At 55.2% G+C, this 24,089-nt stretch overlaps 2 protein-coding genes across 8 annotated transcripts in view; one reads left to right on the forward strand and one right to left on the reverse strand.

Annotated features, from left to right (window-relative positions):
- Positions 1 to 23,549, forward strand: part of SAMD11 (sterile alpha motif domain containing 11) — a 118,795-nt gene extending 95,246 nt beyond the window's left edge. For 3 of the 4 annotated variants that reach the window (XM_090123050.1, XM_090123049.1, XM_090123048.1), the window contains 10 exons: positions 2,151 to 2,275; positions 8,200 to 8,292; positions 10,778 to 10,942; positions 13,447 to 13,597; positions 17,256 to 17,371; positions 17,476 to 17,554; positions 18,213 to 18,916; positions 20,655 to 20,779; positions 21,686 to 21,796; positions 23,126 to 23,549. In XM_090123050.1, coding sequence (XP_089979176.1) covers positions 2,151 to 2,275; positions 8,200 to 8,292; positions 10,778 to 10,942; positions 13,447 to 13,597; positions 17,256 to 17,371; positions 17,476 to 17,554; positions 18,213 to 18,916; positions 20,655 to 20,779; positions 21,686 to 21,796; positions 23,126 to 23,374 — 1,918 coding nt within the window. In that variant the 3' untranslated portion in view covers positions 23,375 to 23,549. Of the gene's footprint in view, positions 1 to 2,150; positions 2,276 to 8,199; positions 8,293 to 10,777; positions 10,943 to 13,446; positions 13,598 to 17,255; positions 17,372 to 17,475; positions 17,555 to 18,212; positions 18,917 to 20,654; positions 20,876 to 21,685; positions 21,797 to 23,125 lie in introns of those variants that run through there. The other variant, XM_090123051.1, reaches the window with a different exon arrangement.
- Positions 20,867 to 24,089, reverse strand: part of NOC2L (NOC2 like nucleolar associated transcriptional repressor) — a 37,958-nt gene continuing 34,735 nt past the window's right edge. Inside the window, exons 20-21 of one of the 4 annotated variants that reach the window (XR_016459406.1) lie at positions 22,916 to 23,052; positions 20,867 to 21,001 (exon numbers count right to left, since the gene is read on the reverse strand). The gene's annotated coding sequence lies outside the window, so the exon portion shown is untranslated. Of the gene's footprint in view, positions 21,006 to 21,791; positions 23,053 to 24,089 lie in introns of those variants that run through there. The other 3 variants (XR_016459405.1, XM_090123053.1, XM_090123052.1) reach the window with 3 other exon arrangements.

The raw sequence follows: 24,089 nt of genomic DNA on the forward strand, positions 1-24,089 counted from the left end.
AAACTTCCTCAAGGTTGGATTTTTTTATATGGTTACTTAATTTGTTTTTAAAAGACATTGGGATGAAAGCAGTCAGTTGGGCTTTGCTCATTGGAGGTCTATGAGGATTGCTGGTGAAAATGCTGCAAGTTTTCTATCTTGAGCAGACAGGGGATGGCAGAGTGAGCTCCCAGCACACACGAGTGCTGCAGAGCTGCTCCTGGGGATGCTGCAATGTGCTAAAAGCTGTCTGATCCTACGTGCTCTGCTCTGTGTCCCTTTCCCCTCAATGTCACCTCTGTGTCAGCTTTGTCCTCTGCGGAGCCATTGGGAAAAGGTGCATTTTTTGGGATGGCCATCAGCCCTGCTTGGGCGTGGGTCAGGACTTCAGTGTACTGCCAGTGCTGGGGTGTTGATAAACGTGATGGGACACCTCCTGAAAACATAGGTGGCTTTTGGGGATAAAAACTTCAGATTTGAGGTAGCTTCCTTCCCTGTAGAAGGCAGCTGCTTTTCGGTGTAGGCAGTAACCCCTTCCTTCCATAGGAAGGAATAGGTTGGTGTGCTCACCTGCGAGAGGTGCTCATTGGGATGCAGGATGCTCTGCCATTGCAAAGATGTCACGATCCTCTTTTTCTCTCCCCCTGCACTCCTCTCCTCCACCCCTTCCCGAGCGTTGTGCTGATGGCAGCGTTTATCTGCATTTGTCCTCTGTCCCTGACATCCAGTTATTGATTGGCGTGATTAAAAAGAACTGATAATCACTTCACATTAATCCCCTAAATGACTTAAGACGCCAAAACATTTGCATAATGCATCTTAAAGGTGGCAGCTAAAAGAGGATAAGACCCAAAAGTGCTTGGCAAAGGAGAAACGGGCTTCCCACTCACCTGTGGGCTCGCTTAAGTCATGAGCCTTCTGCTTGCATAAGGAGGAATCCGTGCGGGTTTAGCGGAGGAAGACGCACCGGGTGCTCAGCAGCTTTGGGATTTGAGCATCCCTGAGGATGCCGGGGGGAGCAGCAGGTTGGAGAACCTCTCCTGTCTGCTGCACCCTGTGAAAATCTGGAGCCAGACGCCCGCGGAAAGTACCTCTGTCTAGAAAGACTTTCTGCCCTAAACTTATCTGATTAGCTGGCAGCTAGACGACAGATTAGCCCCCGCTTGTGCACCGGGGCTGCAGATCTGGTGCTGAGAGTGGGCTGGGGGGGAGAGGGGGGAAAAGAGGGGGATCAGAAGGGGATATTTAAGGGCAGGCGGGAGCTGGGTGAGTGCAGACCATGCACCCTGCGTGCAGTCCTGCTGCTCCCAGGTGAGGCCATCTCCTGCAGTGGGAGCAGTGGCCATGTGCTGTGTGTGGCAGCACCGGGCGGGCACGCTTGGCACGTGAGTAGGGCTGGGGGGGGGGGGGGGCTGCACTCCCCCTTGGGTTTCTTCCTGCAGGGAGATGGGTGAGGTGCAGCTCCCTGCTGGGGAGGTGGAGGGCGAGCGTTGGAGAGGAAGGGGAGGCTCGCAGCTCTTCTATTTGCATTTATGGAGGAGTGTTTTGCAAGAGCTTGGCTGCAGTGAACGCCTTTCTGAGTTTGGGTGCTTCTCCATAGGGGGGGAAGCCAAAACTGGTTGGACGCAGCCAGCTCCTCAGCATTCTGATGCAAGGAGAGGAGCAGCTAGTGCTCCGAGGGCTCTGCAGGTAGAGCTATGGCATGTGCTCTGAGTGCTGCACGTGTGCACATCCACGGTGGGCTTCTCTCTGAACAGAAGAGCAGTTTCCAAGCAAACAGCCGTGCGTTCCAGCAGCGCCGGAATGGAAAATCTTACTTCTTGAGGATAGAAGGGATGGCAGCTGATAGAAAACTATCAGTTTTCTCCGTTCAAGTTTCCTATGAGCACTGGGGACGGAGCTCCAATTCAGTTTTTCCATCCACGCGGCCCACGCACCTTGTGTGTATCTGGCACAGCTGACAGCTGGCGGCCGCTCAGCCCTTTACGGGAAGCATTTTGCTCTCCCAAACTGGGGGGGGGGGTGATCTGGGAATGGATCCCAAGGAGAAACCCCCCCCCCCCCAGGTTGGGGTAAACCTGAGCTGCTCACGCAGGCGTCCGCACGCGAAAATCAATTACGTGGCGGCAAATAGGATTTCCTTAACTTGGTGCTTTTCTGCTCTGTTGCAGCCGTGATAACGACCTCTCCACTATCATCTCCAACCTGCATCAGAGCCGCCAGCTCGTTATGCCAGAGACCCAGAGCCGCTGTGAATTCAAGAGGAACAGCGTGGATGTTGGCTTGGGAGCTGCAGGTAAGCGGTCGGAGCCAGTCCTGCTCCTTCAACCCCTAAATTTGTGCATTCCTTGCGACAGCTCTGTTGTATTTTTCCCATGGCTCTTTGTTGTTCAGAGTGAGCTGTGCGAGGTTTCGTGGTGTTTTGGGTGGCAGTGAACGTGGAAGGGAATTCTCGGGGATGTGAAGTGCTGCAGCGTTTTGAGATCTCAGCCCTGCGTTATCCTCACGTCCAGCAGTCTGTGTTAAACTGCTGCAGAGGAGCTCGTGCCAGCAAAGTGCAACATCCCCGGGGTCAGCATCGAGTGAAGCAGAAAGGCCTTGCAAAGAGCGTGGCTTGATTTGTAATTTCATTAATCAGAGGCTTCCCTGCTTCTCCTCCTGCATGAGGCTTCCTCCTGGCTGAGGCTGCATGGGGGGGTTGTGCTGTCTGCAGAGCGGCCCCAGCAGCTCCCCCTCCTTGCTGGCACGGCTGAATCTCCTTTTCCCCTTCATTACACAGCTCTGAGAGGCAAACTGGCCGGGGAGATAAGTTGTTCCTTGTGACCTGCCTCGTGTCTGGGTGTCTCGGCTGACCTCGTGTGTTAAAATGGTCTTTAATGTCGTTTGCTTCACAGGGACACGGCTGGCCCTTATCAGTGCTGCTGAAATTCTGAGATCCTTAACATGCCAGAAATGCAAAGCGTGCTTCTCGCTAAGCAGCAGCAAAGATGAGAGGCAGAGGTCCTCATTTGTACCTGCTGGAATTTGTCGTGTGAGGTTCTCCCGTTGCAGGAGAAGGAAGAAATGCAGAGCTGAGGCAGTGAGGACAGCAGCGTGAGCTGGAACTGATGCTCACACCACTTCTGGTTTGCGTGCAGGGCAGGGTGAGGAGCCTCATGTGGCTGCACGTGGCTTTTGGGCTGAGCAGAGGGCAGTGCAAACGGAGGAGGTTTGTTTATTGCAGGGCCCTTGGGGCCAAGAAGAGGATCGAAGTCGGCAGGGTTGGTTGGTTTATGATGAATTCTGTGAGAGCTGCTTGATTTATGGTTGAGTCCACGATCGGAGGCAGTGCTGTAGTTCTGAACAGCGTGGACTGGGAAAGCAGAATTATTGCTGGGTCTTGAACGCTCTTTGCAGTGTGGAAAGGGACTGAAACTGCTGGGAACGAATGGCATCTGTTAGTTCTGGGCTCTGCAGGGTTGGCCTCGAGCATCTGCAGAAGTCTGGATGAGCAAAGCTGAGAGCTGCATGGCCTGGAAAATGCATTTATAGTCAGAAATGAGAAGGGTGTTCTTGCTGCTCACAGGGGACAGGTGATGGTTGTGCTGCTGGTGCACGCCTTGTGCTGCTCTGAGTGTGTTGTAGAGATGCATGAGAGGGCATGGAGAGGCAAATCAGCCCAAGGTAGGGCAGGCAGAGCTCTGCTTCCTGCCTCATCTTTCCTGGCTTCTTTGCTAGACCTCTGTTTGTGCAGATTGGGGTTGTAGAGCAAGGGCACTTAGCTCTCTTCTCTGCTGCTCCCCTTTGATTAAAATGACACCCAGCTCCTCTTTGGACATCAGGGTTGTGTCTGCATTGGGCTTCCATCCATCTCCTCCTGCTCTGCCCTGAAACTGACTCTTCTTTTAAAACCCAGTAGATGATTATCATTTAAAACTGAAGCTCTCTAGCAGAGATGCTGAAAGTAAGGCTGGGTGGGGAGACCTGGAGGTGAGCTGCAATGATTGGGTGATGCTCACAGCTCACCTGGGATGGGGGGGTGCTCTCCCCTCTCTTGTCCCCATGGGTTTTCTGCTCTGTCCTTCCCTTCTGGTGCTCACTAAATGGCATCTGTGTTGGGGATATAATATGCCAAATGGAGGAGGAAAGGAAAAGTACCTCAAAGGGGGGTCTTAATTGAGAGAAGCACCCTGGAACGGGTCCCTTCCAACTCTGGGTGTTCCATGGTTCTCTCTCTTCTCTCCCCAAGGTTATTTGTTCCTCTGTTTTAATGCTGCTGTCGCACCTTTCCACTCAATGGGGTGAAGGAGGAGAAGTTTTGGGAGGGAATGGAAGCAGATAAGCATTTAAAAATGGGTCCGGGGGCTTTGAGGACTTGTGGCTGGTGTAGCTGCCTGCCTCCCCTTCCTTGGGGCTGCTGCACGTGGCACCAACCTGGAGCTTTCATCTGCAGGGGAGGGGAGAGGAAGGGTTGGACCCAGGGATGTTGTGGCTAATGGTAAGAGACAGCATCCCAGCGAGTGGCTGCGTGTCATAATGAGCTGGGATGCAGCCGTGTTTTCATTTAACAAAGCAAAACAACAACAGCCAAGCTGCCTCTATTGAATTGTTGCCTTAAATTGAGCAGAAAATCGTCACCAAATGGACAGCTGGGAGCTGGATGCCCAGGCACCTTGGCTTGCAGGAAGGCCGGCTGCTCACCTAGGAAGAGTCTGTGCTGTGCCACTCGTTCAGGTCTGGAGGGTTGTCTGCCCTTTGTGCTTTCTTCAGGTTCCTGTTTATTTCTTCTGAAGCCCAGCAGGAGGCACCCAGCATCCTTTGGAGGTGAAGGTGCTGAGAGATGAAGCAAAAATGGCAAAACCCAGCGTGGAAATGCCTGGCGTTCCCTCTTGCTGTGCCCTGCAGGTGCAGCTGCAGCATAGCTTTGGGCAGGGGCACCTTCATGCAGGGTCGCAGCAATAGGTTTCACCACAGCAGCCCAAGCAGCTGTATATAATCAGCGACTTTTCCTCCCTTTCCTTGCAGCTCTGGGAAGAGCGAGATGATCCTGCTTCCAAAAATAACCTCCTCTGCTTCCACCTCCTCTCCCAGGTGTCTTACAGGCAGCTGAAAACAAACTGTCAGCACGGTGGCATCTCCCTGGTGCTATGGATGTGCATAGGGATGCGTCGGTTCCTGTGCATCAAATCCACTCCCATGTCCTCCTGTTGGCCCTTCCCAGCCTCCCTCCATCCCCAGGCTCCTCAGCAGAGGGCAGTTGGATGGCTTTCCCCCCTGGCAGCTGAGAGCCCCTTCCTTGGAGCCAATCAATGGAAGCCTTCCCACCCCAGTGGGGCTTGGCAAACATAGGATCAATAAGTTATTAGCACCATTCTGTCAGCTGTAATGTGGAGATTGATCGGGGCCGGGGCTCCTGCACGCTGCCTGGCACTTCCTCAGCCTGATAAAGATGACAGATTAAGGGAATAAGAAAAAGGAATTAAGGAGTCTGGCTGTCAGAGCTGTCATGGGCTGCAGCGGAGCGGGGCTTTGCAGGGGTTGGATGAGAGCAATTGGACATTTAAATGGTGCTGAGGGCACGGCACTGCAAAGCCAGCAGGTCCCCAGCACGCCTGGACCTCCAGCCCTGCCTCCTTCCATGCATCTCTTCCAAAAAGCAAGGGGGGATTCACAAGTTTGCAATTGCTAAACAGCCTCTCTGCAGCATATAAAATGAATCCAGATCTCTCTCTTAAGTGCAGTATATCCTCTCCGTGAGTGTTTTCCATACTATGAATATTTACCACCTTTTTATGGCACGGTACACGCCGTAAAAGGGAATTTTGCAGGGAGCTGGGAGACCTGGGGACAGGAGTGTGCCTTCCCTATTAACCAGCCCCATTGCAGACGGGTCAGAGGATGGCTCAGCCCTGCTTCCTTCCTTGGGAAGGGAAATACTGGAGCAGGTTTTGGGGCTGGGCATGGGGAGGTGAGAAGGAGCGGGATGCTGCCTGCATGGTGGGAGGAGAGGCAGATGGCCAGTGAGAGCTGAGAAGGGGGATCCAGCCTAGGGATGGATGGAGGATGTGCTGCACGTTGGGAATCCTGCTGCTTTCTGCTTGAGATGGTGACACGGGTCTGTGCTGTGTGACGCAAGGGTCTGAGAGTGACAGCTTGCAGCTAACTTCAAACAGCAGCCAACAAATGGATGTGGAAGGAGAACGGAGCGCAGGGAGAACACGGTGCGGTAGTGCGGAGTTGAAGCCCGCTGCTGCCGTGTCCTCAGGGCCGTCCAGCTGACCTGCTGCTGGAGGATGCTGCCTTTGTTCTGCTGCTAAGTGGCAGAAACCCTTTGCTCCCCTTTGCCTGGCCCTCCAATCGTTCCCATTTCCATCCTCCTTGCCCTCTGTTAAAGGACAGCCCGCTCTTCCCATGACCTCGAGCTGCGCTCTGCCTTTGTTCCATTGATCCCTGCTGGCAAGGGCTGGGACCTGCGTGCTGCTCCTCCTGCCTGGCCCCTCGTCCCATGGCTGCTGCTGGGGGCAGCCAAGGGCTCTGATACCGGTGGGGAAGGACATCCCTCGCGTCCCTGCAGAGCTGTCATTCACGTTGTGCTGAGGGATTGGAGAGAACTGAGCCTTCGGAGCTGCTGCCAAAGCATCGTGGTGTGGTTCTGGGAATTGTCATCTCCTGGGGTTGGGTTTGATGATGCTCTGTGGGGAAGCCTAGAGCTGAGCTTCCAGCCTGCCCAGCTGCCTTAGGCTCGCAGATCCTGTTGTCAGAGCACAGTGACTGGAAAAAATGCATTTTCATTTCTCAATCTGCATGGGGGTGGGCAGCGTCACCTACCCTGCCCTGATAGCAGCGCAGTCCTGCTGATAACATCCTTCCCAGTTGGGCTGTTGTGGAAGGCAGGAGGCAAAAGTGGGAAAAAAGGAAGAAAAGGAAAAACCCACATGGGTTTGCTGCTTGCTGGCCAGGCTGGGAGAAGTTATTTCAAGGGTAAACTGAGGCAGGAGGACTGATGTGATGTGGAAGGCAGCCAAGGCTGAATCGTGCCTCCGCACCTGGGATGTGAACTCTGGCCAACTCCATCCTTCTGTCCGTTCTCCCATTACTGCTGTTTTATGGCAATTATTGGGGCTGTGCTGCCAGCTCAGTGCTGTCTGTGCTAGCAGGTGGGTGGTGCAGGGGGCAGCCTGATGCTGCTGGAAGCCAGGAGATGCCACTTGTAGCTGTGCGGAGCTGGGGATGCTCCTGGGCTGCAGCATGGTGCTCAGTGCCAGGGGAAGTGCAGCACCTGGGCCCACCCAGGGACTCTGAGCACGAAGGACGCTTGGCTTGGCTCACAATGTCACCTGGAATCTGCTTGCTCATAAATAGCACCGTGGGGCTGTGTTACCTTCCCTAACGAGCTCGCGCTGCAAACTGCAGCAGCGTTGCTTGCAGGTGCTCTGTGTGCTGGCTCAGATGCTGCTTGTTTGTGAGCTCTCCTCCCGAAGATGCTGCATCTTTAACAAGCCCTTGATAGATGAGGATTTGATGCTTGCAGTGACAAACAGCCTCTTCCTTCCTGCCCATATGCAACATCATGCTTTCAGTTTCCCCGGCGTTATTATGGGAGGCTATCGATTCGGAATCCGTTTGGGGATGCTGTAATTGTGTATTGGGTATTTGGTTCGTGGGGCTGTGCTAATGCAAAGGGCTCGAGCGTTTCCGAAGGGAAAGATTGCAGAGGACCTTGAGGTTTTGAAGAGGAGAGAGAGGGAGGGAGGAGGGGGAAGAGAGAGAGAGAGAGGGAGAGAGAGAGACACGGTGGTGGGAAGACTCGCGGAGCTGTTGTGCTTTTGGCGTGTTGTTTTTTTTTTTTTCCCTCCCCGGTCGCTTTGCATCGGGGCATGAAAGGAGTGGAAGCACCGGGGGGACAAAAGGCAGCAGAACAAACGATGAAACTCAGTAAGGAAACGAGGCGGGTTGGGGATTTATGGCTGGAGAGCGTGGCATTGATCAGAGCTCCAGCAGTCATTACGCGCTTTGGGGCTGCGTGATTAGGAAAGCAGAGCGCGGCTCTCGGGATGATGATTTTTCTTACTTTAGGGTTTGGTTTTTTTTGTTGTTGTTTCTTTTTTGGGGGGGAGGGGGGTGGTTTTTCTTTTCTCTTTGCCTGTAGTATGTGTGAGCGTGCGTTGGAGAGCAGCAAACCCCCCCCCCGGCTGCTTGTGCACGGGGCAGCTTCTGACACCCAGCTCTCATCTCTCCTAGATGACATTTTAGGCAAGAGAAGAGTATGCTCACCCAACAGCAGCAGTGAGTGCCCTTTAGAGAGCAAGAAAGCCCGAAGTGAGTCCCCAAAGGGTAAGTGCCACCTTCCTCCGCCCCTTTCTTCTCCTTTCTGAACTTAATTCAGCTGGGGGGGGCTTTATCTCATTAAGCAGGGAGGCGGGGGGGGGGGGGAATCGCCTCTTAATTAGAAGGATGGTTCTGCGGTCTGCAGAGCAAGCTGCAGCTTTGCGGTGGGTTGGAGGGGTGTCTGCTCTTCAGGCAGAATGCCTTGATTACGTGTTTAATATAAAAGATACGGCGGGGCTTATCGTGCTGGCATCTGCTCCCTTAAAGGGAGCGGGGAGGATGGGGCTGCCTGGCTGCTCGCCTGGCAGCGTTCCTGCAGGCATGTGATCTGCAGAAGGTTTCTCTTTTAGAGGGGATTTAAAAATCTGATTTGTTCCACGGCTCCTTCCTGCAAAGGCGATTTGAAAACTTTCTTGACGGCCAGCAGAGTAATGGAGCCTGCAGCTAATGAGTTTGTCTCCGGGTTGCCTAAATGAGGGCGTGCAGGCCGCTGGCTTGGAGGCTTTGTTGTGAAGTTCTGCCTAATGAGCTGTCAGCAGTGCCCACCCCATCTGCACTCTCTTGGCTGTGGGAAGGAATGAGAGCTGTCAGGGCCGGGTCCTTTGGGGGTGTGTTCTTGGATGGGGAGGGTCCTGCAGGCTGAAACCCTGACGTGCTGGTGTGCATGGATGTATTGTAGGTGATGGTGCCTGGTTTGATGGGATGTCCCTCTCTGCTGGTGATTCCCTTTCCCCGTGTTATGGGATGCTCATGGCACTTCTTGCAGCGTGCCACATCTTCTGTTTCACGTGCCCACCTCCTGTGTGCTCTCTGTTCCAACCAGAAGCACCTCAGCTTTTCGCTGAGAGGTGCAAAGAGGGAACCCTGTATGCTGCCCTTGGCTTCTCCTTTCGTCACCCACCTGCCCTCTTGCTGTTGCATTGGGATTCTCCTGGGAAGAGTCCAGTGGATGGATGGCTTTGCAATGGGGGCAGTGGTTCCGTGCTGTCCCATCCTCTGCCTTCCCACTGCCCCTGCAGGGCTGAGCACAGCCCTGGGCTTTGCTTTCAGGATCCAAACGCTTGGGGTGATTCGGGCAGGGATTCCCCCACTTGTTCTGAGAGGGGTTCCCAGGAAAGCTGGCATACAAGCAAACTTTCCACTCCCACTTCTTTTCTCAGGAAGTCTTCCCTGCCCTTTGCAAGGCAGGGTGGAAAGTCTGAGCTGAGCTATCTGGCAGCCCCCGCGTTCCCTGGTTTGTCTTGTGCTCGAGCACAGGGGGCTCCCCAGCAGTCCTTGGCACCTTGGCAGGTGTTCTGGGCCTCAGAATGGAGAGGAAGGGAAGGGATGGAGCACTTCATGCTTTCTGAGTCTCGATTTGCCCACTCCCTGCCATGTAAAGGGGGGTTAGAATTGTCTTTGCATCCTGTGCCACAGACCCCGTGGGCTGCCAATGTAGGATTTGGGATCCCAACTGTTGGAAGGTGACCCCATGTCATAGCAAAGAGACAGAGCCAGCGGGCCAGCCTTCCCTGGCCCAGGGAAAAGCACCTGTAGGGCTGGGAGTGCTCCCAACGGGGCAGCAGCCCTCCCTCCATCATCCCTCCCTCCCCCTGGGATGCTCAGGAGGAGCCCTGGCGGTGCAGCAGTAGCTGTCAAGCAGAGCAGAACGTTCTGGCATCTCGTATGGAAATGTGAGCATGTAGGGCTGGCAGGGCATGGGGGGAGGGGGTGACAAATCCCCAAGCTGTGAAGGGAAGGCATCAGGCAGCGTGTCTGCCTGGCACCGGGGGCACAGTGTGGGGCTGGGGGCACGTTGTAGGGGGTCCCGTGGTTCCCCTGCCTGCACCCCCTGCCCACCTTGCTGCTGGGAGTTCCCCCATCACGGGAAGGGTTTGCCCCTGGGGGAGATCCGAGATAAAACCACCACGGAGGGGAGAAAGGTAATCACTGTGCATTGCTTACAGTAAACACAGAGCTGCTGTGGTTTCATCTCCTCGCTGCCAACCTGGGTGTGATTATGTTGGCCTCAGGGTGGTGGGGCTGCGTGCACGGACCCGCAGCAGTGTGCTCCTGCACTGCCTGGCTGTCCTCAGTGCCTGCCATGGGGATCAGGGCTGGCAAAGGGGAAAAAGGTGCAAAACCAGCAGCGTGTGGGCATGGGCTGCCTGGGGAGGGTGGAGGGGTTCCCATCGTTGGGTGCTCAGTGCTGAGATGTGGCACTGGGGGGGGGGTGTGGAGTGGGCACGGTGGGGTGGGGATCTGAATGATGCTGTGGTTCTGTGGTCGTCCAGGCTGGTGTGTGATTGCATCCTGGTGTTTGGGTGACAGGCTGCCTGTGCTGAAAACCACCATTTGCTCCAACAGTCGTAGGTGTTTCTATGTGTGAGCATGGCCATTGGCACGCACGTGGTGGCAACTCTGAGCCTTGGCAGCTTGGCCCATTGGGTTCTGCACCATGTTAGAGCTAAGGGGAGATTATCCCAACACCAAACGTGTTTCTGTCCTTCAGAAAACTCCCACACGCCTCTGCTGGAGGACTCGGTGACTCAGATGACCCCAGAGGAGCACTACAGGCGCATGATGTCGGCGCTGAACGAGCACGGCACGTTTGAGGAGCAGCAGCAGCAGCGGCTCTACCAGCTGGCCAACAGCATGGCAGTGCCCAGCCATGGAGGTAGGGCTTGGGTTTGCAGTAGGGAGCTCGGGTTTTGTTAGTTTTGGGATGCTCCCAGTCTGTTGTGTCTGGTTGGGGTGCCATGGGATGCTCTCTGTTGATGGGTTTTGGGATGTGGTGTCGTTAAGCATCGGCGGTGTGAGGTTCAGGAAGTTTGTGCAGCAAAAATTGGCGTCGGCGACCTTTTGCCTTAATGAGAGTTAGGTGTCCTATGGCTTTACAAACAATTAAAATGTGTAGATGTAGCTGAGATGCAGTGAAGACAGCTGAGCAGGGAAATGCTGCAGTCAATGGGACGGGTTCATGCACGGCGTCATCTCTTGAACTTAATGGTGTTTGCATCCCCAGGGCTCACTCTGGTCCCCAGCCCACCCAGTGGGGGCTTCCCAGGTTGCACGTAGGTTGCAGCTTCCAGCACCAAGGAGCTGGGTGCAGCCTTTCCCAGGATGGTCTGCTCCTCTGAGGTGGAGTTGGGTGCTTAGGGACAGCAGGGGACCACTGGTCCTGCTTTATTCCATGCCTGCCGTGTGCCCTGAGCTGGGGCAGTGTCGTCTGGGAGAAGAGCCCTGCAGTGCCTGTTGGGTGCTGCGTGACAGGAAGGGTCACTGCTGGGTTTGCCATCAGATGGGGACAGAGCTGCTTGAATGCAGCGTGGCTGCACGATGCTGTGCTGTGCCTAAAGGGGGCACCAGGCAGATGGAGGTTCCACCCTGGGGAGGACTCAGCACCCCTGGGAGCTCAGCATCCCCATGCAAGCTGCAGGCTCTTGTGCTGCAGGGAGGATGGATTGGGACCCAGCTCCCTGCATCTGGCAGTGCAGGAGAGGCAGGAGGTGACAGCATCGCTCCAGCCTGGGAGCAGAGAGCAGGAGCACTGCTGACGAGTGGTGCTGTGCAGAAACCCACAGCCCCTTTGCTGTTCCCAGCCAGGGCTGTGGGGAAGGAGCACGAGCAGCACCCGCAAAGCATCCATCCATCCATCTATCCATCCATCCAGCAGGAGCTGGAGGAGAATCTCCAGTCTGGGAGCGCAAATCCCCAGGGCTCCTTGTTAGGTTAATGAAGAGGCTGTCTTCTTTTCCACTCTGTTTGATTTGATTGGCTTCTCTGGGGGCAAGAAGGCGATTCCTGTTGCTGGAGAGTCAGAATTCGCTCATCAGTGTTCCCACACCATGGCAGAGGTGCAGAGCTCTGTGGGGCAGAACCCCCCCAGTGCCACCCCCCTCTCCCCCCACCAAAGGAGCTCATTACCTTAAAAGCCCAACGTATGTATATATATATATAATGGTTGTGATTCAGTTTTCTCCTTGGCGGAAGGGTCACCCTGAGCGTTGGGGAGCAGAAACAGAACTCGGTGCGTTTTGGATGGGCTCCACACCACAGCTATCAATTATTGCTGCCCCTACAAAGCGCAGTTTATCCGCCGGCTCACACGGAGGCACCGATACCATTAATAATTTAAAAAACGTTAATAATTTAGAAATCTTTTTTTTTTTTTTTAAATTGCTTCCCCCTCCCACACACACACACCCCCTCCCTCCACCCCTCCTCCCCTTCCTCAACCTCTTTTCCCTCCAGCCCGCCTGGAACCTCAACCGGCGGTGTCCCGCTGTCCATCAATCTGATTTCCCAACTGTCAGAGTGCAGGATTGTAAATAGCAGAGCTTGTGTGTGTGTGTGTGTGTGTGTAGGGGGGGGGGGGGTGAAGGGATGGAGGGGGGGGCAGCGGGGGTTGTTGTGGTCGCTGGGGATCGATGCGGCTGCTGCAGCTGGCTGCACGCCAGGCGGCTGAATTACCGCCGCGAGGGGTGACCTGGGTCCTGCAGGTAATTAATTAATGAGCGTGGAAGGAGCGCTGTGCCCGGCTCCGAGTGCTCCGGGCTTTAATGCGGTCCGGTGGGGTTTGAGCTGCGAGGGGAAAAAAAAAAAAAAAAGAGGGAAGGGGGGGGGGGAAGGGGGGAAATGGCTGTTGTGGGGGTGCGGATGCTCCTGTCCCGCAGCAGCAGCACCGAGCGTGCAGCAACCTGCCGGACCAGCATCCTGCTGCCGGGCTGGGCGCGGGCCGTGGGGGGGCCCCCCTTTCCTCCTCCCCTCCCTCTGCCATGGAAGGCAATTAAGCCCCCCCCCGCCCTGTCCCCCTTCTCCTCCATCCACCCCCCCCCCCCCCTTCTCCCAGAGTTGCACAATTTCCTCTGCTGCCAAACTCCCGCGGAGGTGGAGGCGGCTCCGCTCTGCCGAGTGAGCGCCGCGTGACAGCAGAGATGGAAGGGGGGGAAGAAGAATTGGGGGGGGGGGGTGGCTGTCGCCCGAGGGCCACGGGGATGAAGGGGGGGGGATGGGGACAGGGAGAAGGGGGAGCTGGAGGAGCGCTGTCGCCCACGGGGAGCCGGCAGCAGCACAGGGGGAAATGGGGCAGGAAGGGGGGGGTCTGAGAGGGGGAGGTAGGGGGATACCAGGGATCCTGGGGTTGGTGGGGCCTGGGCTCATCGCTTCCCTTCTCCCCAGATCTCCTCCGGGCTCGGCAGGAGGTGGCGGCGGCGGCGGCTGCGCGGAACCCGGGAGCGATGGAAGCTCACATTCCCACTGCTGGCAATTCGTCCTCGCAGCGCAGGAAGCAGGGCCTCCCCCAGCACAGGGACAGCCACTTCCCCGACAGGTAACCCACCGCTGAGGGGTTGGGGAGGGGGGGCTGCAGTTCATGCAGGTGTAATGCGGGGTGTTGAGGAGGCGATGCGCCCACCCTGTGGCTGCGGGGAGCCCAGACCCCCCGCCTGGTTCTGCCCGGAGTGAGTGGAGATGTTGAAGTTTGTGTTTTGTGGCTTCTCCAGATGAGAGAGAGAAGGAATGTGCTGGGATGGAAGAAAAAGAGAAGAAATTTCCTTTTATTATTATTATTTTTTTTTTTTTTGAGGAAGAAGGAGGCGAGGCTTCTCTCTCCCACTGCCAGCAATGCTGGGAAGCCAGCCCTCCCCTCCCCTCCCATGCCTTGCCCTCTGCAATCAGCAACTCCAGAGGGAAATGAACTGAATGCTGTGTGCATCCCCACCAGATCTGGGAGGTGGGGATGCTCACAGGAGCTGCTGCGTCCATCTTCCATCTGGGGCAGAGGAATCCCACGGGGCTGGGCGCAGACTTTCCCCTGCCAGGTGCCCTTTGGGTAACCCCCCACCTCCCCATCTTGGATACCCACGATGCCACAAAACACCACCAGCACATCCATAAGGCTGCTGGCTGTGTGTGCAGCCCTACAGCCTCAGTTTCCCTCATTGTGATAGTTTCCATTGCTTTGAAAGCATACGCTATAGGAAGGTCCCTGAGAACTGCAGTCAGAGCAGTGCAGCACAGAGCAGGATGTTGGCACCCACACGCCAGCTTGCACGCAAGCAAAACAAGTTGTGTCAGTGGGAATGAGGCAGGGAAGCAAAGGAAGTATGGTCCAATCCAGCAGCTTCAGGCCTGAGACACCACCTTGCAGAGCCCAGTCTGTGCATCCTGCTCCAGGTGCAGTGTCCTTGGGTGCCTGAGCATCCTGGAAGCCATTTGGATGCTGCACAGCAGGAAAACGTTGCATGGGTTAACTCCTGCCATGGGGTAACTCTTGCTGTGGGTTCTGCTTGCAGCTGTCAGCTGTGGGCTGTGCACTTGGCTGCCATGCTCTCTATTGCAGGGTAAATCAAAGCAGGGTAAATCAAAGCAGCCTTTGTGCACCTCTGCTGCAAAGGGATAAGAAATGGCAAAGGTTCAGGTGGGCACTGAGCGTTGAGGAGGTGGTGATGGAGGCGGAGGGCTCACATCTGTACGCAGGTGGATGGCACCTCCATTCCCAGCAGCAGAAGCAGCTTGGTGGGCACAGGGCTGGGGTTCCAGGTGAGCTGCTCAGGGATGGAGCTCCTACAGCAGGCAGGTTGTAGGGGAGGGCTCTTGGGGTTGGAGATATAAAAAGATTTGGAAGAAGGAAGGATAGAGCTGGGAGGTGTCGTGATGATGGCTGCAGCCTGCTGCCAGCACAGCCAGCCAGCCCCGAGCTGCGTGCCGCCTGCCTCTTACCTCGGGTTTCAAGTGTCTCTTCCTATCAAACGCAGAGCAGAAGGGAGCAGAGCTCTCATGCCTTCTTATTCCCCCTTCTTCCAGCCGTTCTAAATTTATTTCCACGCCTTGCCGCTTCCAATCTGCGTTCCCAGCCCTGTTCCCATCTCCCATCGCAGCCTTTGCAGCGCGCTGGGAGGATGCGATGGGGTTAAAGCGTGAGGCTCTGATTTAACAGTATAATGTGTAACCCCATAATGACTTTAAATATTGATTATTTGAAGGCCATTAGCGCTTATTGTTAAAGAAAAGTCAATACTTTTTAAGCCTTGCGAACCATTTGTCTCCTGTTAAAGGACATATTAAATTCAGCAGCGTGCAGTGCAAATCCCCTAATACTCTGCTCAAGAGGCTCCAGCTTGCATGGCAGGGGGGAAAGAGGGCTGGGGGCAGTATGCAGGAACACTTTCACAGTAACAGAATTGCACTCTGCAAAGAAAGGATGAGGCTTATCGGATGTGATGGCCCAGGGCTGCATTGGTGGTGTTCTGGGAGTGCAGCTCAGCCCTTCCTCAGGGAGGCAGAAGAAGAGGAGGAAGGAAAGGAATGGGGCTGAAGGCTGAGATCAACCTGAGGGAGGCTTTGGGGTTTGGTCTGAGACTGCTTTCCCCATTGGGGTCCCTGCTGGTGTTGGCCCTGTGCATGGCAGCACAGTCCCTCCTTCCCAGCAGAGCATCACATCCCAGCCCTGAGCATCCCAGCTCCTGCAGGGCTGGGGGTGGCACAGCTCCTCTTGGAGCAGAGGGGCTGAACAAGAGTGGGTGTGGATTCCATTGGGATCACAGCGCGCAACCTTAAGGCGCAAAACCATCCTCTGCTTAACGCTCTGCTTGCCACTAATGAGAAAGCCTTCCATTTTCCCCATGCCCAGCCCTGGTCCCCAGCACAGATTGACTCTCCTCAGCTACAACGTGGGTTTGTAAGCATCTCTGTGGGCAGCCCTGCTCTCCCCACACCAATTCCTCTTCTCCGTGCCCGCAGATACAGGGGTGCACCGTGGCCGGGGAACGGTTAAAAACGACTCTGTTCCCTAAATTGCTTCTTATAAAACGAACAGCACGTCTGCCAGCCTCGTCTCCCCATGATTACAGCTAATTACGATCGAACGGACACCTCCTAGCCCCCGTCATGCCGCTTTAATTGTCCGTTATTCATCTGCAGGCTGTCCGGGGTGGCAAAGCACTTGGCAGCCCAGCGACCGAGGCCTCGGCTAATTGTGAGGCCTCGGGGATTAGGGCAGGTGATTACACACTTCATGGTGTAATTACATAAGCATCGCTTGGCTGCTGCCCCGGCTCGGAGCCGAAGGTCACGGCGCTGCGTTACCTGAGATTAATTGGAGCTGCCACCGAAGTGCGAGGTGCTGGCGGAGCGGTTATACGATTAGCATTAACATTTCAGCAGCGACGGATCGATCCGTGGCTCTCCTCCAGACACAGCGAGCTGTGCAATTAGTTTAGAGGAGAGCTAGGGGAGGAAGGAAGGAGGGAGGGACGGAAGGAGAGCCGGAGGCGGCCGGGAAGGGGAGCGGAGGGGAGGAATTTCAGAGGGCAGCATCCTTCTCTTGCAGCGGGCATTGGAAAGCTGCAGTGCTGTGCAGAGCCATCTGCCCGTGGCAATCCATCCCCAGCTGGGGTTCTCCCCTTGCTCCCACACTCACGCATCCCCATTCTTCCCCACTGCCTTCCAGTCTCTCCCAAAGCAGATTTTATGGGGAGATGCTGTAAAATGAAAATAAATGGCGCAGCACTTGGCTCTGCCTCTGGATGCCCCGGTGAAGGTAATAATGTTGTAAGTGGCCATCAAAAGGAATTAAGAGACGTGCAGCCGGAAAGCAGAGATTTGCTTGCAGGCTCCCAGGGCAGATTTGACTAATGGAAGAGACCTTGGCTCCTATTCCTTTCTTGCATATTCTTGTTTTCTCCTTTTTTTTTTTTTTTTTTTTGCAAGCAAGCTGTACCTGCTGTGCTTCCATGCATTGTCCCCCTCCCACCCCTCACACCTCTTGCAGCTCAGACCTCTTGCAGCTCACTGACCAGCCCACCCAGCTCCCAAAGCATTTCTTAGCATGGACTCCGCTCCCTGCTTGCTTTTCAAGTTCTACATATGGGCAGTGGACATCTTTTTATCTCAGCCTTGGTGCAGAGAAGGGATGCTCTGCCTAAGCCAGCACCTTCCCATCACTGCTTCCAGGTGTTCAGCGTGGATTTCTTTTCTGTTTCCTGCAGGGAGATAACCCACCCACCGCCTCTGCTCTCACCCCAGAACGCTCCCCACATTGCCCTGGGGCCCCACTTGCGACCTCCTTTCCTCGGGGTGCCTTCAGCCCTGTGCCAGACACCAGGTGAGCACAGCCCTTCCCTGCACAGCCCTCTGGAGAGCTGGCTCTGGGTGAGCCAGGATTGAAGGCAGAGATGAATAACCCCATGTTCTCCTCCCTGTCCCCAGGTTACGGGTTCCTACAGCCGGCACAAGCAGAGATGTTTGCACGGCAGCAAGAGATGCTACGAAAGCAAAACCTGGCAAGGTAAGGAGTACAGAGGGTTAGTGCAGAGGACGAGCCTCCCGTTGCCTTCCACTGCCCTCCATTGTCTTCTGTTGTTTTCCATTACCTTCTCTTGTCTTCCATTACATTTCATTGCTTTCTGTTGCCTTCCGTTGGCTTTGACTACTTTCCCTTGTCTTCCGTTCACCTCCGGTACCAGCCATTACTTTCCCTTGTCTTTCATGACCTTCCATTCCGTTGCCTTCCCTTCTGTTGCCTTCCTTTGCCTTCCCTTCTGTTATACCCCTTGCCTCCCCTTGCCTTCCATTCCTTTCCTTTTCCTTCCGTTGCCTTTCCTTCCTTTCCTTTCCCTTCCGTTGCCTTTCCTTCCTTTCCCTTCCATTCCTTTCCTTTCCCTTTCCTTCCATTGCCTTCCATTACCTTCCATTGCCTTCTGTTCCCTTCCCTTTCCTTCCACTGCCTTGTTTTGCCTCCATTTGCCTTTCCCCTTCACCCGTGGAATGGTGCACGATGCCAGTCTGAAGGAGCTGTGCCTAACCAGCACGGCCAGATGAGACAAATGGCTATGGGTGTGCAGGGGCTGTACTTGAGGAACCCCCAGGCTCCAGCGAGGCCGTGATCAGCGAGCTTCCCTTGGAGCGAGCCCCCTATCCACCTTCTCCCACCTCTCTCACTGCAGGTTGGAGATGTCAGCTGAGATCATCCGCCAGAAGGAGCTGGAGAACCTTCACCGGCAACGACTGCTGGCTGCTGACCCTCTCAGCCTGCACCCCGGCTTGCCCCCGGATCACCCCGCCCTGCGCAACGTGCACGACATCCCCGAGGGTCACCCGCTGCGGGACGAGCTGTCCCGGCGCAACGCCATGCTGGTGCTGCGGCACAACAACGCACCCCTGCTGTCCCTCAACCCCAGCATCCCCAGCAGCTCCACGCCGCCCAAGGAACAGCCGCGGCGGGGCAGCCGGAAGGCGGCGCATCACCGTGCTGAGCCGCAGGGAAGCAGCGAGGCCAAGGAACCGGCGGAGCCACGGGCGCGGGATGGAGCGCAGGACTGTAATGATGAGGAGATGAAGGACTCGGAGAGCGATGCCGACGTCAGCGATGAGAAACCTGAGAGCTTGAAGGCAGAGAGCAGCGGCTCAGCCACGGAGCTGAAGGAGTGCAAAGAGACGGGCAAGGGATGCGAGGGGGGTAAGGAGCTGGGCGAAGGGACTGGCAGCCAGAATGCGCCCTGCAGCTCCTCCAGTGCCGAGTCCCCCAGCCACCTGCTTGGTGCTGGCATCAACAAGAGCGAGGTGAAATACCTGCCACCAGCTTCCATCCCGCCGCCTCAGCCGCTGCCTTTCGGTTTCCCATACACCATGAGCCCCTACTTCCATGCAGGTGGGTTTTGGGGTGCAGCAGCATGCTGAAGAACGGGGCTGGGTGTTGGGAAAAGGGTCTCCAGGGAGGTGGTGGAGTCACCACCCATGGATGTGTTCAAAAACCATGGAGACGTGGTGGGGTGGGTCAGCGGTTGGCTGTGATGATCTGATGGTCTTTTCCAGCCGTAATGGTTCTATGGTTTGATGATTCTGAGTGAACATGGTGGTGGGTCAGCATCTTAGAAGTCTTTTCCAGCTTTAAGGATTTTGTGATTGTGTGTGTGGACGTGGTGGTGATGGGGCAGGGGTGATCTTAATGTCTTCAGTGGTCTTTTCCAACCTTAATGATTCTGTGGTTCTTCTCTGTGGTTGCGGGAACACTTTTTAATGAGCTTAAAGGTCTTCATTTGCACTGAGGGAAGACAAGGATGGGAATAATTGCTAGCAGGGACAAAGTTGAGTCTCGGCCACACGCACAGGGTGGTTAATGTGATGGATGGACACATCTCCCAATTGCGAGGACCTTCACTGGGGGCCATGGACAGCTTCAGGAAGAGGCAGTGGAAATTCTTAATAGGAACAGCCAGAAGTGGTGTGCTGGGAAGGGAGGCGGTCACCCAATTTCCAAGCCCAAATAGTTGTGCTGTGTGTGTGTAATTGCCCCCTGCAGCAAGCTGCATGGATGGGACAAGGCAGGGAATCCACCGCCACCTCTCCGTCAGCCAAAAGCCCGAACCCACCTCAGCTCACAGCAATTAGCAGAGCAATTAGCAGGAGGCAGCGCGGCGCTGGGGCTCGGCGGGGAGCCGTGCTGCGGGTGGGCTCGCTGCCCCCGGCACCATCAGTTCCTGTAACAGCCATTTATTATCATCGCTTCGCGTTTCCATCACCAGCCTGTCTGCAGGCTTTGGCAGCGATCAGCGTTTCTGATTTCGCTGCTGATTTCGCAGAGCGAGCCCTGGGTCTTTTCCTAAGGGCTTTTTTGCTTTCGTGCATCCTTGTAGCAGAGGCTGCGGAGTTTTCCCAGCTCTTCCAAAATAGCTGGAGGAAAAATGACGGGCAGGTTGGCTCGGGTTGGCTTGCAGCAGGGACACGAGGGCTGTGCTGTGGACACCTGTGCATGGGGCACTGCCTTGGGACGATGAACGCCGTTCGGTGCTGCACGCTGGGCCCCATCTGTGTGCTGCTCCACAATCCATTACCGCTCCCTCGGACCATCATTTATCACCGAGGCAGACAGAGGCCTGGCAGGGAACAACGCTGCCCTTCTCGCATCCTCCAGGCCGGCAGCACCCGGTGACATGTCATTATTAGAACAGAAGGTGCATCCCTCGGAGCTGCCCGGTGCCTATTTGTTATCATTGTGCGAGCTGCCAGCGCAGCAGAGCAGGGCTGGAGCAGGGGACAACCCCCCCCCCCAGGGTACAGAGCTTCTGCTTTTCTGGGTTCTGTGCCTTTTTCCCCTTTATTCCCCTCTCTTTGCTCCCTTCCCCCGTCTCTTCCCTGCAGCTGAAGCACATTGCACACATGCAATGCATTAGCCAGGATTTTTCCTTTCCCTGCCCCCCTTGCTAAGCTGGGGACCTCCAGGAGGAAGAAGCTATGAATTGACCCTGCCCAACGCTTTAATTGACAGGTCATTAAAGATGAATGTGTGGCTAGAGAAAAATATTCAGATTGCAGGCTGGCTGTTGTCCGTGTGGGATTTTAATGATTTATGTTCCTTTCCCCACCCCTCCCTCCCACCCCTGACCCAGGCACTATGGGAGGTCTCTTTCTGGATGGCGATGAGAGCCCAGCACTGGAGGACATCAGCAAATGGACAGTGGAGGACGTGTGCAGCTTTGTGTCCAACCTGGCGGGCTGCACTGAGTACACTCAGGTAATGCCCAGTGCTGGGGATGCCATCCGTGCCACCATCCCTGTGGGCACACAGCTCTGGTCTTGGCAGCTTTCCTCGGGCATCGTGGGCAGATGAGGCTTCAGCAACAATATGCAGCTTTGTCCCCGTGGTGGCTCAGCACCCATGGGACAGCTGGGGAGGATGCTTTGCTCGGTTTGGGTTTTAGCACTGAGGGAGGGAGGCTGTTGGCTCCTGGCCACGCTGTCTTTGGAGGAAGGAAACGGGCATATTAAGTTTCGCAGGGTCAAAGAGCAGAAACACACACTGCAGTCATAAGCAGTTTTGCTTGTGGAGCCCAGCAATAAAAAACATCGCCTGCGATCTGACAGGGAGTGGAAAACTGCCCTCGTTGTGCTGCTCGGTGATGGCAGTGCCATGCAAAGCCCCTGCAGAGGAGGCTATGGGATTGGGATGCTCGTGTGGGAAAAGGCCAGGGGGTGCAACAACCCAACAAACCAACACAGTGGGCGTGGGATTGACGTGGCCCAGACCCTGGCTTGTTTAGTTTGCAGGAGCAATGAGCCCATGTGTGCAGACCTTCACAGCACAAAACTCCTGCATCACCTTGCCAGCTGAGATGTAGTGGCAAAACTATTTTTTCAGGTTTAAAAATGCATTAAAACGGCACAGTTTTGCATGGCTGGGTGCATTAGAATGTGTTCTATCGAGTTGCTTTTTTATCAGCCAGCAGGGTGAGGGCTGCATGTGCCCACTGAAGGCTGCTGTACTTTACAAGCCAGATGGGTCCGCTTTCTCCAAACAGTAGGAATGACCCAGGGGTTGTCAAAGTGGAGATGCTTTTCTCCTGTGTCTTGTGCATGTATAATGGCCTGCAGTGCTGCTGCTGCTCTGTGCTGAGCCCAGCTCCTGCTCCCTTCCCTGCAGGTATTCCGTGAGCAGGCCATTGATGGTGAGACCCTGCCTTTGCTGACAGAGGAGCACCTGCTGAACAACATGGGGCTGAAGCTGGGGCCAGCACTGAAGATACGCTCACAGGTAGGGCCACTTCCCCAGCTGCAATTGGTCAGTCATCTAAGTCTGGTTTCAAGAAGGCTCATTCTGGCCTCCAAAACACCCCACAAGCTCACATATCTACCTGATCAGCTTCTCATTGCCTTCCATTAACTGCCAGTGGGGAGCTGGCTGCAGAGGGCACAGCACACGGGGTGCCATCCCCAGAAGGTGCCATGCTGGTAGCTGGGTTGGCAGCATGATGCAGGCACTGCTCACACAGGGTTTTCCTAACCCACGAGCTGTGCATTTGTTGTATGATGGTAAAACAATAATGGTGAGTTTACTACTTTCCCTACAGCCCTCACTGTTTATGAGGGGTCTAATAAAAAGGTTCTGTGGGCAATTGTTCCCCGTGGGTCAATTCAGCAGGAAATAAAACTCTTATGTTTCTTAAAAAACAGAGGATGCCAAATAGCTCACAGACATACCGAGATTGGATTTGGTAGGGGAGAATGTGAGATACGGGCTGAAGCTAGAAAAACCCTGCTTCAATTTAATCAATAGTGTTTAAAGTTCTATAATAAGGCATGGGGAGCGAGGGGGGGAGCAGCGTCCCGATGCAGCTAACTGAATAATGCCCCAGTTGTCTGGTTGGAGCACATGCCTGTGTTTTTGTTTAAGCTTAAATGTGAACCAGCTGTGTAGGTGCTGGGAAGTTGGGAGGCCTTTGGCCCTTGCTGGGAGGCAAAAGCTGCTGCGGGAAGGGAGAGGCTGCAGGCTCATGGCTTCCTGTGCACCCCATAGCCAGGCTTTTTTTTCTTTTTTTTTTTCCCTCTTCCCCTTCTTCTTCTTAGAGTTGGTCCTGCTGTGCAGAAGTGGGCACTGGACCATCCTGTAGCCTAACTGGTAGGTCTGGGGTGAGCTGGAGGAGAGCAGAAGGGTTCTATTGACCCAGTGCTGCCTGCCAGTGGGACAGCTAACAGGCTGCTATCCCTCACCCAGCTCAAAGGGAAGCTGCAGGCAGCAGGGAGCCCAGGTAGGAGGGCAGCAGGACCTGCTCTAACCACTGCTGCCACCAGCACTGCAGCCTCACCTGGCCACGTATATGGGCTCCAGCTTCCCCTCACTTGGCCAGGGATGTGGGCATCTGGTTCCCCTCACCTGGCTATGTGCATGGGTTCCACCTGGCCAGGTAAGCAGGCTCCAGCTTCTCCATGTTTCCACAAACCCTTCATGGGACAGCAAGACCTGAGCATTACAGCTCTGGACTTTGGTTCAGCACCGTGCTGCCAGCTTCCCTTTAGAACAGACACAAAACAAGCAGCAGGAAAAATACAACCCTTGCATTTACGCTCTTCCCTTTTCCAACAGGTCGCCAAGCGAGTGGGCAGGGTGCTCTACATGGCTGGATTCCCCATGGCCTTCCCCCTGCAGCCCCCAGGGCTGAGGCCACCAGAGAGGGACCTTCCCCCAGCTGAGCTGCGGCCCTCATCCACAGGCAGTGTGTCCTCCCCATTCAGCAGTGCTCTGCCCTCTGCCAGCCGTATCTCCCCGAAGCAGGAGAATGGGAACCCTTCCATTGGGGCTGGGCTCAGCGACACCACCAAACCACCATCCTAACAGCTCCCAGCTGCTCCTGGAACTGAGGATGGGTCGAACAAATGGAAGGTTTGGGGAGCAGGAGAGCCTCCCTCGGCAGCGTGAGACGGAGGAGCGAGGAAGGAGGGTTTGATTTGTTGTTATTTGGGATGCGTTTTGCTTTTTTTTTTTTGCTTAAAAAGAAAAAAAAAAACCACACAAACAGTAAAAAAAAAAACTGTCAAAAGGGAAGGAATAAACTATCCAAAGATGTATTGAGACAAGGCCAAGTGATGAAGAGAAGGGAGGCAGTGCTGGAGGGCTGTGGTACCATTCCCTTCGCCTTCTCACGCACTGGGAAAGCAGAGCTGTGATTGTTGGGAATGCTTTTTGCCTTCGAGGAGCTCCAGGCACTGGGGGGGGACTGGCACTGCTCCTCCATCAGGACTCAGCACTGCTGAGCACAACATCCATCACAAACAGAACCTCCCCCCCTTCCCACGGATCTCCTCCTCTCCCTGGAAACTGCGCTCAGTTCCTCCATTCAGGTGTCTATGCATCTCTAAGTGAACTTTTGCAAACAATACCAAAGACAAGACAACAAGTTACAAAAAAAAAAAAAAAAAAGAGAAAAAAAAGGAAAAAAAAAAAAAAGAAAAAAAAAGGCAAGTTCTGGTCCATGTTTACTCTGGTGTGGATGGTACGGCACAGACAGTGTGGGGCTGCCTATGCACACACTGCTGGACTCTGCCCAGCC

The sequence above is a fragment of the Phasianus colchicus genome, chromosome 22 (assembly GCF_987193195.1).
Source record: "Phasianus colchicus chromosome 22, bPhaCol1.hap1.1, whole genome shotgun sequence".
In the NCBI taxonomy this organism is placed as follows: Eukaryota; Metazoa; Chordata; class Aves; order Galliformes; family Phasianidae; genus Phasianus; species Phasianus colchicus.